The sequence below is a fragment of the Macrotis lagotis genome, chromosome 1 (genome assembly GCF_037893015.1).
Source record: "Macrotis lagotis isolate mMagLag1 chromosome 1, bilby.v1.9.chrom.fasta, whole genome shotgun sequence".
In the NCBI taxonomy this organism is placed as follows: Eukaryota; Metazoa; Chordata; class Mammalia; order Peramelemorphia; family Peramelidae; genus Macrotis; species Macrotis lagotis.
Window position 1 is genome coordinate 298,699,653 of NC_133658.1, and position 14,747 is coordinate 298,714,399.

At 40.9% G+C, this 14,747-nt stretch overlaps 1 protein-coding gene across 2 annotated transcripts in view; it reads right to left on the minus strand.

The window, feature by feature from the left end:
- The window catches only part of NLRC5 (NLR family CARD domain containing 5), a 100,037-nt gene that overhangs the window by 6,605 nt on the left and 78,685 nt on the right, over positions 1-14,747 (minus strand). For both annotated transcript variants that reach the window (XM_074211262.1, XM_074211263.1), the window contains exons 31-40: positions 14,510-14,593; positions 12,930-13,013; positions 12,475-12,561; positions 11,178-11,258; positions 8,220-8,303; positions 4,641-4,724; positions 4,248-4,331; positions 3,128-3,211; positions 2,699-2,782; positions 1,907-1,993 (exon numbers count right to left, since the gene is read on the minus strand). In XM_074211262.1, coding sequence (XP_074067363.1) covers positions 1,907-1,993; positions 2,699-2,782; positions 3,128-3,211; positions 4,248-4,331; positions 4,641-4,724; positions 8,220-8,303; positions 11,178-11,258; positions 12,475-12,561; positions 12,930-13,013; positions 14,510-14,593 — 843 coding nt within the window. The remainder of the gene's footprint in view (positions 1-1,906; positions 1,994-2,698; positions 2,783-3,127; positions 3,212-4,247; positions 4,332-4,640; positions 4,725-8,219; positions 8,304-11,177; positions 11,259-12,474; positions 12,562-12,929; positions 13,014-14,509; positions 14,594-14,747) is intronic.

The window sequence follows — 14,747 nt, forward strand, 5'->3', positions numbered from 1 at the left end:
AAAGAAGGGAAGGAGGGAGGAAGATGGGAAGGTTGGAGAGAGGAAGGGAGGAAGGAAGATAGGAAGGATAGAGAAAGGGAACAGGGAGAGAGGAAAGGAGAAAGGTAGGGGGAAGAAGAAAGGAGAGAGGGGGAAGGGAAGGAGGCAAGGATGGACAAAAGGAAGAAGGAAGAGAAGAAGGAAGGAGGAAATAAGGGATGGAGAGAGGAAGGAGGAGAGGAGAGTGGGAGGAAGAGGGGAATGGAAGGAAGGAAGGGGAAAGGGAAGAAAGAAAGAAGAGAGAGAAAAAGGAAAGAAAGGAGGTTGAAAGGAGGGAAAGATGGAAAAAGGAAGGGAAAAAGGATGGAAGAAAGGAAAGAAGAAAGGGAGGAGGAAAGGAGAGAGGGAGGGAGGATTTATTAAGGAGCATTTATTATGTGCTCATGTGCCAGGCACAAGGTTAAGTGTTGCCAGTTATTATCTCAGTTTCTCCCAGATCTACACTAGCAGGTCAGCCCTTTTTCTGCAATTTAAAATCTTAAAGAGTTGTTGAGCACCAAGAAGTGACCTAAGATATGCCAGAGGCAGGACCCATTTCTACCCTGACTCTGAGCCCAAATTTCTTCCTTTTTATTGCATCATATGCCCACACTACCCATGAGGCATAACAGCATCATGTGTGCAGGTGGATCAGTCAAGTAATTATTAAGCATCTGCCCTATACTCAGGGAGTTCAAACTCTGCATATATCTATGTGTATGTATATGTATGTATGCAGAATGCAAGTTCATATATATATATATATATATACACACACACACACAAGTAGACATGAATATAAAGGGATTACAAATTCCTATATATATAGACATATTTACCTATAAACATATATTCATGAATTTACACATGCATACACATATATAGCATATATATATTATAAAAGAAATTAGATATATATGAAATAAATTATATGAAATAGTTAATACAAGATAGCTTAGGAAGGAAACATTAACAATTGGGAGGACTTGGAAAGGCTTCAGGTAGAAGGTGGGGTCACTCAGGAAAAGAGGATCTCAGAGGTGAGTAGGCTGCTCGTTCCAGTATGTGGACCACCAAGGCAAAGGCACAGAGATGAGAGAATATTCCATCAAAGTGGGAAGATTGTTTGGGATGGGGGCAACTAGATAGCACAGTGGATAGAGCACCAACCCTGGAGTCAGGAGGACCTGAGTTCAAATGTGGCCTCAGACACACACTTAATATTTACTTAGTTATGTGACCTTGGGCAAGTCACTTAACCCTATTGCCTTACCCCCAAAAAAGATTGGAACAGATTGTAAAGGGCTTTAAAAGTGAAAATTCTTTAAAAATTAAGAGTTCCTATTTGATTCTGGAGTCAATACATAACCATTAGAGTTGGCTGAATAAGAGAATCCCAGGGTCAGATATGCATTTAGAGAAAGTTGACTTTTGTAGTCAAGTGTAGGATGGACCAGAGTGGTGAGGGTTGAGGCAGGGAGACTACTTAGGAGGCTATTGTGATAATCAAGGGGAGAATGATGAGGATCTAAACCAGCGTGATAGCTGTGCCAGTGAGAACACCTTTCTTGTCTGTTTGGGGTTTTGTTGGTGATGATTCTTCAGTCATGGACACTCTACAAGTTCCCATAGTCCTTTAAAGCTCAAACTTAATTCCTCTGTTTCCCTCTGAGTCCCTTTCCCTTATGCCTTCTCTTTAGGAGAACATACTTTCCATACATTTTCTAAAGATCCCTATGGTGCCCACTACTCCTTGGATCCCTGTTGTGCAAATGAAAGAATGTGGGAGGTGATAAGAGGGGGCAGGAATCAAAAAAATGACTGGCCTCTATTCCACACCTAACATTTTTGAGTCTGAGAGACTGGAGAAAGGAACAGATAGACTTACTTCAGATCTTCTAAACTGGAAGCATCCCGGAGGGAATCTGATAGGTAGGAACAGCTACTACTGCTGCTGAGTCCACTGTTGCTCAAGCTGTGGAGATATGTAGGAAAATATTCCCAGTGGCTGTTAGTTGGGGCTTAAACTTGGGTGGTGAAGTCCAGATGAGAAGACTGGGGATAGGGCAGGAATTTGAGTTGAACAAGTATTTTGCTAGGGGTGGGGGTGGGGTGGTGGGCATTATAAATTTTCATGATGTCAAGCCAGTGGATGGAGCTTTGGGAGCCAAGAGACAGATGACAGTAAGGAATTGTGGAAACCCTTGAAAGTCATATCCCTAAGGGCAGGATGGAGAGGGAACCTAACAACCTCTGTTCTCATATCCTAAGAAAGGGCTTACTAGATAACTTCCCAAATGTTTGCTGGAATAAGCTGATTCTATATTCCAATTCTTCCCATTGCATAAATACCTGGAGGACATAGCCAGGAGTGGTGGGTGGAGTTGACTTATTAATTAAGGGCATTTGGGGATTTTAGGTTTGAAGGAACCTTAGGATCTAAGAAAACTCTCTTATTTTACAGAGGAGTAAACTGAGGCACAGAGTGGCGAAGTGACTTGTTTAAGGTCTCACAGGTGATAAATAGCAGATTCAGGAGTCAAATGTGTATTCTCTGATTTCAGATTTATTTCTCCTTCTGCTATACATGGCTTCCTGTGGTCCATAAAGATTATAGGGTTAGGGAGGTTGAGGTGGCCCCACTCAAAGTCCTGAAGTGAGATAAAGACAATGAACTCACTCAAGTCTCTGCAAGAAGGACATTCCTTGGAGACTCTGGGCTAGTATCTTCAACGCCAGGTCATCCAGCTTCAGGTAACTGAGGCTATGGGAAGAGGAACCCAAGACAACTCAGACTGAGAACTTAAGGAATATGTGAGATGACAGTTTAAATGCTGTTTAACCAAAGTCGGTTTTCTTTTAGAAAAGTGTTTTAGCTGAGAATCTTGCAGTTCCAGACTCTAGATCAGAGGCAAATTGTAAGAGCTGTTCTTGCTAAGAGAACATTTGTTCTATGCCCTAGGAAAAGACAGGACTTAAGCATCAGTCCACTAAAAATATTATGTAACAGTACAATTTGTGTTTAATTGAGATAGCAGGTCAATATTCTCATCCTCTCCTTCCCTATCTTGCCTTCACTTCTACTCCTTTAGACACACCCTCTACTTACTTCAGACTCCTAAGTTGGTTCTTCCCTTTCAGAGCTTCCATCAGGATTCTGGTACCTTCCACACTGAATTCATTCTTGGATAGACTGGAAAGAGCCAAAAACAGAACAGTATAGTCATATCCTGACCCCTTCCCCACTTCTCTGGGTCCTCTGGGGACATCTTTGAAGGTTCTCCTCTGGATAAGATCTCCAGCTCTGAAAACAGAACTCTTGACCTCCTTGTAGGACCAGTTCACCTCTCTGGGCCCAAGATGAAGGGACTGTTACTGGCTGCTAAGGGCAACCCTAGCAAGTATCTGAGGATGTGAAGGAGACTATGACTGGGCAAACAAAAGGTCTGGAGATCTGGTACCTTTTGTACTCTGGAATCTCCTAGCAATATAGAGTAGGAAGGCAGACTTAGATCTCAGAGGATCTGGGATGGGATTAAGGAAGGGGAGGGTGGAAGTCCCCAGTTGACCAGGTATCAAGCAAATATAGAGGAGCCAGAAATGAGAGGTTGACATACAAGCATGCAGGAGGGGCAGGGGATGAATGTTCTCTTTTTAGAAATGGTGAAATAGGGGCAGCTAGGTAGTGACTATATAGAGCACTGGCCCTGGAATCAGAAGGACCTGAATTCAAATTTGACCTTAGTCACTTCTTAACTGTGTGACCCTGGGCAAATCACTTAAACTTGATTGTCTCAAAATTAAAAAAAAATGGAGAAATTGAGGGCCAGTAAGGAAGAGACTTGTCTAATAGGGTTACACAGCTTTTGTAGACATTTTCTTATAGAATGTTTCACAGCATTCTTATGAGGAGAGCTAGGAAGTTATCATCTCCATTCCACAGATGAAGAAACTGAGTCTGAGAGAGACTAAAGATCATAAAGTAAATCAACGATGGAGTTAGTACTCAAGTTTTCTGATCCCCAGGCACTTAAGCTTTTTTGCTCTACAACTTCCATAAACTATGCCAAGGAAAGACATAATGCCAAGGCCTGAGGTTATTTTTAAGTGCTTTCAGCTGAGCTAGAAAGCCTCCATTGACATGTTTTCAAATACTCCTTCCTCAGAACCTGCCCCATCAGCATGATAACCATATCAACCATGTCTTTGGCATGACCCATATTACTTACTCTATCTCTTCCACAGTTTGGCAGTGACTCAGCCCAGATGCCACTTGGCATACTCCCTCAGGGCTCATTTTGCTGGCTGTGAGTCTGGCAAGGAAATAAAGATAGCAACCTTTGGTTCAGTGTTCTCAAGCATGGGGAAAGAGGCTGGGGGATGGGTAGAGAAGGGATAGGGAGCAGTAAGGGATATCAGGAACTGGGAAGACTCTAAACAGACTTTCCATTCCCAACTTTCCTTACCCATCTTTCTAGGATCATTCAACTTTAGACAGTCTAAAAAGTAGGAAGTGGACTAGATGATTTTCAGTCCAAGTGCTTGGGAATAATAGAATATGACTGATGTGGTTGAGTCAAACTGTGTGGGGGACATTATTTAAAAATAATTCCATGTCTTACCTGAGTTTCTTCAACTCATGGAGAGAGGGAAGAAGAGTCTTGAGTAGCTGGATGCTGGTATCACACAAGTGAACCTGAGACAAGCTATAAGAGAAAAGAAATTGTTCAGAAAACATTAGAGCTAGCAAGGATGTTGAGGTACAAACCCTTGTTCTAATGGATGTAAGATGGAAGCACAGAGAAATAATGGAAGGCCTAAAGATTACCCAGTGAGTTAATAGGGTATATGTAGAGGAATCTGCTGCAATCTGAAGCTTTAGCAAAGTTGTTAAATTTTTGTAAAATATAATAACAAATATGAACTATCATTATTTTATCATCTGCCTCTCTCACATTGCCCCAAATCACTCTGGCCAACAATAGGTCCTTGTTGGGCCCTTAGGCTCAGAGTGTCTAAGAGAGAATATAAGAAGTAATTGTTTCTGTTTGGGCCAGAAACCTTGAGGGTCTTCCCTTTGCTGATTGATGTTTTTTTTGGCTACTCAAAAGAGATCATTCTTCGTTTCATTATTTTAAAAAATCTGCCTTAATCACTGAACGGGCATTGCCTCAGCCAGTCTAAGATCTGTTAAAGATTTTAGCTCAAAAAGACCAAGGTCTTCCACTATATCCAGGGCCATCTCTAATTGGGAACTTTGCACAGCCCTCACTCACTAAAATCCAATTCACTTCCATGTCATAGCATCACCTCCCTGATGTCATGGTCCTCTTCGAGAATGAAAGAAAAACAACAACATAGCCCAATTTATGGGTTTTTACTTTCAAATTTCTGATTCCATTGCATCTTCACACTATCCTCTGGAAGTTAGGAGGGGCAAGGGTAAATCTATTTGAAAAATGGGGAAACTGAGGTCTAGAATGGAAGAACAGAGTCAAGGGGGCAAAGCCAGGACAAGAACCCAGTCTTTTGGGCCAAATCTATTGTCCTTTCTACCATCCCACCCTAGCCTTTGTTGTTAAAGTGAACTTATGCCTGGGTTCCTGAGTGCTGCCTTCCAAATCACAGATTTTTATAGTTGAAAAGAATCTTGGCAGCTATTGAATCAAACCCATATCCAAAGGAAATTTCTACTATAACATATTCAATGAATTAATATATACAAATTGGATACAGGCAGTATAAATTGGGAATTGTTCTTCCTCCTTTCTCAAAGAGGACCAATGACATCAGGAGGGTGATACAACTTGTGAATGTATTGGATTTAAGAGAGGCAGGATTGTGCAAAGTCATTAGCCTCCTTCTTTCCTTCAGAGTGAGGATATAGGTAAAGATTACTGGTGATAGTCCTGAGGAAGTGGGAGGCTAACTTTTTAAGCTCAAGTCTTTCCTAGGTCTCAGTTTGTCTGAGGCAAGGCCCATTCACTAATTAAATGCTAGGTAAGAATGGAGGCAAAAGATGACCCTTCACAAAAGAATCAATCTGGGAGGGGAAGACCCTTAAGGTTTCTGGAAGATCAGAGACAATTATGATTTACACTCACTCTGAGCCATCAAAACTCAAACAATGAGCAAATTGGGAATAATTAATAGAGGGAAAACTAGAATTTAAGGGGATCCGGCAGGGATCCTAATGAAATGTTGGATTTTAGCTGAAACTTGAAGGAAGCCAGGGAAGTCAGGAGGCCGAGTTGAGGAGGGAGAGCATTCAGGCATGTGGAAGAGTCAGTGAAAATGGTGAGAGTCTGGAAATGGCATATTTTGTTCAATGAACAAATTGTTATGGAGGCCATTGTCACTGGATTTTAGAGGATGTGAATGAAAATAAAGTATAAAATGATTGTAAAAGGTGCAAAGGGACTTTTTTTTAATTAATTTTATGTTTTAGGTTTTTGCAAGGCAAACGGGGTTAAGTAGCTTGCCCAAGGCCACACAGCTAGGTAATTATTAAGTGTCTGAGACCGGATTTGAACCCAGGTACTCCTGACTCCAGGGCCGGTGCTTTATCCACTACGCCACCTAGCCACCCCCACAAAGGGACTTTAAAAGCCAAACAGAGGATTCTATATTTAATCCTGAAACTGATAAGGAGCCCCATTTTTCCCATGTAGTCAAGTATTTTTTATTAGAAATGGATGCTGTGTTTTGTCAGGGGCTTTTTCAGTATCTATTGAGATAATTGTTTGATTTCTGTTGGTTTTTTGGTTGATATAGTCAATTATGCTCATAGTTTTCCTGTTAGTGAACCAACTCTGCATAATACCAGGTGGGTATAAATCCCACTGATCATTATATATTATTCTGGTGATAAATTGTTGTAATCTCTTTGCTAAAAAACAAAAAAAACAAATCAACCAGTTCCAAATCCATCAAATTGTTTTTATAATCTTGTCCTCTTTTCTCCATCTTACCTACAAGATAGTATGGCATACAATTTGTTAAAATCTAAGTGTTCGGGGTGGCTAGGTGGCGTAGTGGATAAAGCACTGGCCCTGGAGTCAGGAGTACCTGGGTTCAAATCCGGTCTCAGACACTTAATAATTACCTAGCTGTGTGGCCTTGGGCAAGCCACTTAGCCCCATTTGCCTTGGGAGAAAAAAAAAACCTAAAAAAAATAAAAAAAATAAAATCTAAGTGTTCAGTTGTTTTTCAGTTGTGTCTGATTCTTTGTGACCCCATTTGGGGTTTTCTTGGTGAGGACACTGGAGTGGTTTGCCATTTCCTTTTCCAGCTCATTTTATAGCTAAGGAACTGAGGCAGAGTAACATGACTTGTGCATGTTACTCAGCTAGTAAATGTTTGAGGTCATACATGAACTCAGGAAGAGGAGTCTTCCTGATTTCAATCCCATTGCTCTATCCACTATACCACCTAGCTGCCAAAATTTAAGTAAACTACACCTAGAGTATTCCCTTGATCCTGCCAAAAAGGAAAATGAAGTTAGTCTGGCATATTCTGTCCCTGAGGAACTGATGTTGGCTCTTCAGGGTCACTGTTTTCTTTGATGTTTTCTGACCATCTCTTAAATGATCCATTCTAGAATTTTCCCAGAAACCAAAGTTCACAGACATATATATATATATATACTTTGCAGATTCAATTCTCTTCCATAACATATACCATTGTCCAGGACATTACATCTCCTATTTACCATAATTTTAAAAAATAATTATTTTTTCAATTAACAAAAAATATATTTTCTCTTCTATGACCTTACAGATATCATCAACAATGACTTTTCTACCTGAGGATATAGCCTGACTAGTTCAGGTAAAATTCATCAATGTCAGCTAGGTCCTAGCTCCTCATTGGGGGAGGAGAGGTATCAATTCTTTTTTAGTCATTTTTGTTCTACCCTTGCAAAATGCAAATTAAAAAAAAAAACGAAGCTCCCAAGGCCAAAACAAAACCCAGAAGTAAAATGAGAGACTCAGTCTTCTGTTGTCAGTTATCATTTTACCATCCACCTTGGGATATGGAAACAGACCATGTAGGTGTTCCTGAGCCCAACCAATACCTCTGATCTCTGATACCATATCAGGGAGAGATGGATGGAATTTGTCCCAAGACCCAGATCACCTAGTTTTACATAACTCAGGGGCAGAGAGATAAATGGGGATAGGTCTCAGACATATACTCACCTAAGTTCCTGTAGTCTGATGTACTTTTCAGCTACCTGCCTGATGAAAAAGGTCTGGCTAGCTCCAAGGTCACACTGGACCAGTCTGTAAGGAAATTGGGGGAAAGAAGATTTGGTTAAAATTATGCAAGATACCTACTATGTGCTAGGTGGTGGATAGACAAAGACAAAATGATAGTCTCTGTCCTCAAAATACTTTTATTTCTACATGAAATCTATAAGCCTATGCTTCTCTCCAGCTTTTCTCAGCCTTAAGAAATTTTCACTTTCTAGAGGAGGTGATTGATAGAAAGACTGGGGGGTCATATTGAATTCAGGAAAGTCCCAAATTCATTTTGAACATGGCTATTATTAGCTTAGTGTTAGGATACTTAAATGGGGATCAGGAACTTATTTTTTTTAAATTTTTATTTATTTAAGGCAATGTGGTTAAGCATGACTTGCCCAAGGGCATACAGCTAGGCAATTATTAAGTATCTCAGGTCAGATTTGAACTCAGGTCCTTCTGACTTCTGGGCTGGTGCTCTATCCATTGTACCACCTAACTGCTCCCATAAACTTGCTTTTAAAATATTTTAATAACTATATTTCTTTTTTTTTTTAAAAAAAGGTTTTTGCAAGGCTATGGGGTTAAGTGGCTTGCTCAAGGCCACACAGGTGGTTATTATTAAATGCCTGATGTGGGATTTGAACTCAGGTACTCCTGACTCCAGGGTCAGTGCTCTATCCACTGGCGCCACCTAGCTGCTCCAATAACTATATTTCAATGTAATTGTTTTCCTTTGCAATCCTATGCATTTTATTAATTAAAAAAAAACCCATGAAATTGAGAAGGGGTCTACAGACTTCAAAAGTCTGCAAAAGGGGGCCAAAACACAAAAATGGTTAAGGATCCTTCAATTAGTGATTTTAAAATCAATTTCAGGGCGACTAGGTGGCGCAGTGGATAAAGCACTAGCCTAGGAGTCAGGAGTACCTGGGTTCAAATCCAGTCTCAGACACTTAATAATTACCTAGCTATGTGGCCTTGGGTAAGCTACTTAACCCCATTTGCCTTGCAAAAAACCTAAAAATAAAAAAATTAAAAAAAATCAAGTTCAGTATGGCTGGGCCAATAAGCTCCAGATGGACATGTCAGGTTAAGTATTTACTAACAGGATGTTAGGGGGTGACTCCCCAATATAGCAGCCAGAAACCTTCTGGACTTTGTTTTGAAATTGAAAGGGGTCCGAGAAGTTCCAATTCTGCTCTGGAAGGATAAAACTGAATTCAGTATAATTCCATAAGTTGGAATTCAGCAGTTCTGAGCTGTTGTAGGGTCAAAGCATTAAGTCCTTCACCAATACATGTCATAGTATCACTTATTCCAGAACAAAGACAAATGAGTCATTGGAACTGGGGAAAGGGGGTATAGAGGAGAGGGCTGCCAAAGGAAGGGCAGGATCACCCACACTGGAAATAGAGCAGGTCAGAGCTTTTGGGTTGATCGGCAATAGGATTTACCATGAACTGTCACTACACTTCCAGCTAGTGAGAAGAGAAGGAAGGAAGAGAAGTAGGAGGAGAAGGAAAAGAAAGAGAAAGAGATGGAGGAAAAGAAAGAGGGGAAGAGAAGGAGAACAATGATGAAGAAGAGAAGAAAGAGAAAGAGGAGGAAAGGGAGGTGGAAGAGGAGGAGAAGGAGAAGTAAGAAGAGAGAGAGGAAGAGGAACAAGGTTAAGAAGGAAGAGAAAAAGAAAGGAGGAAATACTGTAAGAGAAGGAAGAAAAGAAAGGAGGACAAGGAAAAGGAGGGAGAGGAGAAACAGGAGATAAATGAAGAGGAGAAGAAGCAGGAGGAGGAGGAAGAGGAGAGAGGGAGGAGGAAGAGGAGGGGAAGAAAGTGAAAGAAGAAGAGAAGGAAGAGAGGAAGAGAAAGAGGAGAAGGAAAAGAAGAGGAGGGGAAGGAGCAGAAAGAGCAAAAGAAGGAATAGAAGGAGTAGGAAGAGAAAGAGGAGAAAAAAGGAGGGGGGAAGGAGGAGGAGAAACTGAAGAGGGGTAAATTTAGAAAGAGTAAGAGGTTCTGCTTCTCATGGGAATGTAATCCAAGCTAAAGATGTAAGTACATTCTTCCTCTATGACAGACCCCTCCTGGGTTGTTTTTTTTTTTTTTGCAAGACAATGAATGGGGTTAAGTGACTTGCCCAAGGCCACACAGCTAGGCAATTATCAAGTGTCTGAGACCAGATTTGAACCCAGGTACTCCTGACTCCAGGACCGGTGCTTTATCCACTGTGCCATCTAGCCGCCCCCTTCCCCCCCAGGGTTGTTAAATGAAACTGTTTAGAATCTTTCCCTTCTGTACTTGTTATATCCTATATTACATCTATTGTATTTATGTTATGTGCATCTACTAGACTATAAATTCTGTGAAAGCAGAGACTGTGCCTCACTTAAATTTTATATTTTTCCCAGAACCCAGCTTAGAGCTCTGCATAGAGTAGCCACTAAATAATTGTTGAATCGAGTTCCTTGATTTATAATTCTGTTCTAGAGACTGCTACCTCATCAGTTGCCTATTGGTAGGAAAAGAAAGAATGTGGATGGCACCATATAATCCCTTCCCACTACTTGAGAAAGTACTCAAAGCACATGACTAATGGGCTAAGAGAATCATTTTGATATGGTAAAATGCCTATCAGCTCTACCCAAGGCAGAAACCTATCTGTATAACTCTGAAACATAGTACTTAATATTGTTATGGTATATCAAGTTAATATTGATTTAGCAGATTTAGCAGATTAACCAATCCAATCCTTATACCATAGGGCAAGCAGGATTTCTATAGAGAGCTGTGGGATGAAATTAAGGAATCTGAAAGATTTATGTGACATTCAGACCCAGGTCCATCCACTCCACCAGCCCTAGACACAACTTACAATCTGGGGACACAGAAGACCCACTTGAGTACTGGAACTTACCTGAAACTTGCAACTGCAGAATTCTCTGTCTGCTGAGGAAATGCCTCTTCAATATGGAGAAGAGACTGTGGACTGGAAATGCTAGGAGAAGGAAGAGGGTTATGCCTAAGGGGAGGGGATGTTGTAATTGAGGGAAGCTGAAAAGGTAGAGGGAGGAGAGCCTCCTGTCTGCACCTTTATAGTTACATTATCATAGAATCATAGATTTTAAGCTGGAAGAGGTCATGAAGTCTAATTCTTACTTTATAGATGAAGAACTGAGCACCAGAGAGGTTAAGGGACTTGTCCAGAGTCACAGTTATTAAATGTCTCAGATGCTATTCAAACCTAGGTCTTTCTGGGTAATCTTATTATACTATGATGTAGGTAAGAATATATCAAGGACTAGATGATCTCTAAAGCTACTCCTAAGAGTTCTACAAGTCATTTTTCCCTCTTTTAGTGTATGGTCTTTGGCTTCCTAGAACCATGAAAGAGCTGGAAGGAACTTTTGAGATCTTTTAGCTCAGGGAAAAATGATTTGCCTAAGGTCACAAAGCTAATAAATTGCAGAACTGAGTATCAGTTCCAGGTTTCCTGACTACAAATCCTGGGCTCTTTTCACCAGAATTCCTTGCCCACCTTCTAGATCTAGTGATCAGATAGTTAAATTGAAATTTTCAAATTTGATTGCAAATCAGTCTATTTTCTTTTTTGATAATGGTACCAATAAAAGGGTAAAAGGTTGTTCTGGATCATCTATAATTTCCAGTGCTTTCTGTGTCCCCAGTTATTCTCTGTCCCCAAAAGGGGGGGAAAGAGAGAAAGAGAATCAGAGATGGAAGGAGTCTTGGTATTTCTCTAATTCACTCTCCTCATTTTACAAATGAGGAAACAAAGACTTGTCCAGAGTCAGCTGTTGTTTAGTCATCTCAGTCATGTCTGAACCTTCATTATCCCACTGAACATTTTCTTGGCAAAGATACTGAAATGGTTTGCCATTTTCTTCTCCAGTTAATTTTAAAGATAAGAAATCTGAGGCAACAGAGTTAAGTGACTTGCTCAGGAAAACACAGCTAATAAGTGTATGAGATCAGACTGGAACTTTTCCTGATGACCTGGCACTCTACACTTTTGTGCCACTTAACTGCCCATAAGCAATAAACCAATTTCCAGATCCAGCATTCTTTCCACTGTACCATGTCTAAAGCCCTGTAACTCATGGAACCATTCTCAAAGCTGACAGGAATAAACTTTTGCCCTATGCTCATGCTGGGGATCTGATTTTAGAAACCAGACACCTTCCCAGCTCCCTTACCTTATCTTGGTGATGTTGCCTGAAGTCTGGACACTTGCCTCCATCAGGGTAGTGACACTGGCTGTGGCTACCCATGGTTCCTCAACACTGTAATTAGAAACAATTATAGACTTCTCAGAACAATCAGGAGACAAAGAAAACCTATAGCCTATTTAACACTCTTTTCTTTTAGTTCCTTTTTTTTCCCCCCTGTCCTCAGTCTATTTTCCCTGGACCTATGTCACAGTGCACAGAATCTGAGGAACAGTTTTTGGGGGTAGTAGTGGCAATAGATTTGTCAAAGAAGGTTCCAGGTTGTTCAAAAGAACTGTTCTAAATACACAATTAACAACCCAACAACTCAAAAATAGTTCTGGACACTAAAACACAAGTCATGAGCTTCCATTTTCCATATCCCACCTCTGCCATATATCAAAGACTTGCCCAAATTTGAATAAGTCTGTGTGCAGACATACCTGATTCTCAGTATCCCTGATGTCATCCTCACTAAATTCAAAAGAAGTTGCAACCCTGGTAGTGATACTGTGTACTTGGCCAATCTAGGAACAAAAAGTTTTGGAATGATGTCCAAACCCAGGCTGAGCATAGGGATTGAAAAAAAGGAGAACAAATTCTTCCCAGGAAATAATAAGAACTACCCCAGGGAGTTACAGTCATCTGAGAAGAACGGGGGAAGGAGACGGATATTGAGGCAGTGGTATTTCTTCCTTGATTACTTGGATTTGACCCCAGAATGAGATACCCTAGAAGGAATTCTGGTTATTGGACAATGGGAAGATGGATAGAAAGTAGTGGCGAGAGCACTGGACATCTAATACATACTCTGCCTGACCCTCTGGTGATATCGCTTAGGACATTACCAGTCACAAAATAATAATAATGACAATATTCTTATGTGTGGATACTGCTATGCTTTTACCTATAGAGTTCTTTCACATAATTCACATACAATACTATTTTAATTTTAGAGCAATCCTACGTGGTAGACCATGAAATCACCCCAGTTTTACAGAGGAGGAAACAAGCTCAGAAATTTAAGAGTCAGCACTGCTTTTCCATTTACTGGCAAAACTATTAGATTTCAATCATGGGATTGAACTCTTTAGAAAGTGATGGTAATCTATGGAGACCTAAAAATATCAGTTATTCAATGATACTGCAGGTAGGAGGATGGCAGCTGAAACCTTGAACCAGAAAAATCATTCTATGGTGACACTACCTTGAGTGTATGGATATAGCTGCCCCTTTAGGAAGGTGTGTGGATTTCTAGATAGGGTGCCAGCTTAAACCTCAGCTCTGCTACTTATTACCTCTGTGACTACCTGCAAGTCACTTTCCTTTTCTGGACCTCATGGAATCATAGATTTAGAGATGAAAGAGACTTTAAAGGTATCTTTATTCCAACTTCTTCATTTTTACAGATGAGGAAACTGAGGTTCAGAAAGGTTGATTGTTTGCCCAAGATCACACAGCTAGTTAAATAGTAGAGCTAAGATACAAACTAAGATTCCCTGTCTCCAAATCCAACACCCTTTTAGGTAAAATGCCAGGGCCAGACCTCAGGATGCCTTCTGAGGAAGGAACAGCCCTCTCAAGGAACTAGGCTCTTAGGGACAGAGAATCTGGGACTCAGCTTATGTATCACTCTGCCTACCTTCTCTTCCTCTGTAAAGTGAGGCATATAATCTTCCCTTCTAGTTCTAAATCTTCTGCTACCAAGGATACATAGAGTGTCAGCATCAGAGTTGGGACTAGTGCTCAAGGGTCCTGACGAATTCAGAATTTGTTTTTTATATCACATGGCCAGGCAAATCCCTCGTTCTGGGATAAATTCAATACAATTCCACAAATATTTATTCAATGCCTACTGTTTACAGGGTCCAGAATAAGTTAATAATAAAACCAAGAGGAAACAGGACAGAATCCATGCTTTTAAGATATTACTGAAGTGTTTGGAGCCTGAGAGCTCCTATTTCCCTCTCAACCAGCCCCATTGTCCCTTGCTGTGTCCAAGATGCTGGTCTTAGCTACTTACATGAGATCAGTCAGCATTGGCACTTGCCCCACCAGGGTAGCCAGCTTGATGATGTGCTGCTGCTGAAGATTCAGCCTGGTCAGCCTGGGGGTGGGGGGAGAAGTGAGGGATGATGGTCAGGCTTATCAGAGGGGCTGACTCAGCGTGAGCACGAGCTGAGGGTTAGCACTGGAAGGAATACTCATTGTGGGCAAAGACCTGAACTAATATTGAGGTTGGGACTAAAGAAGGCAGGGAA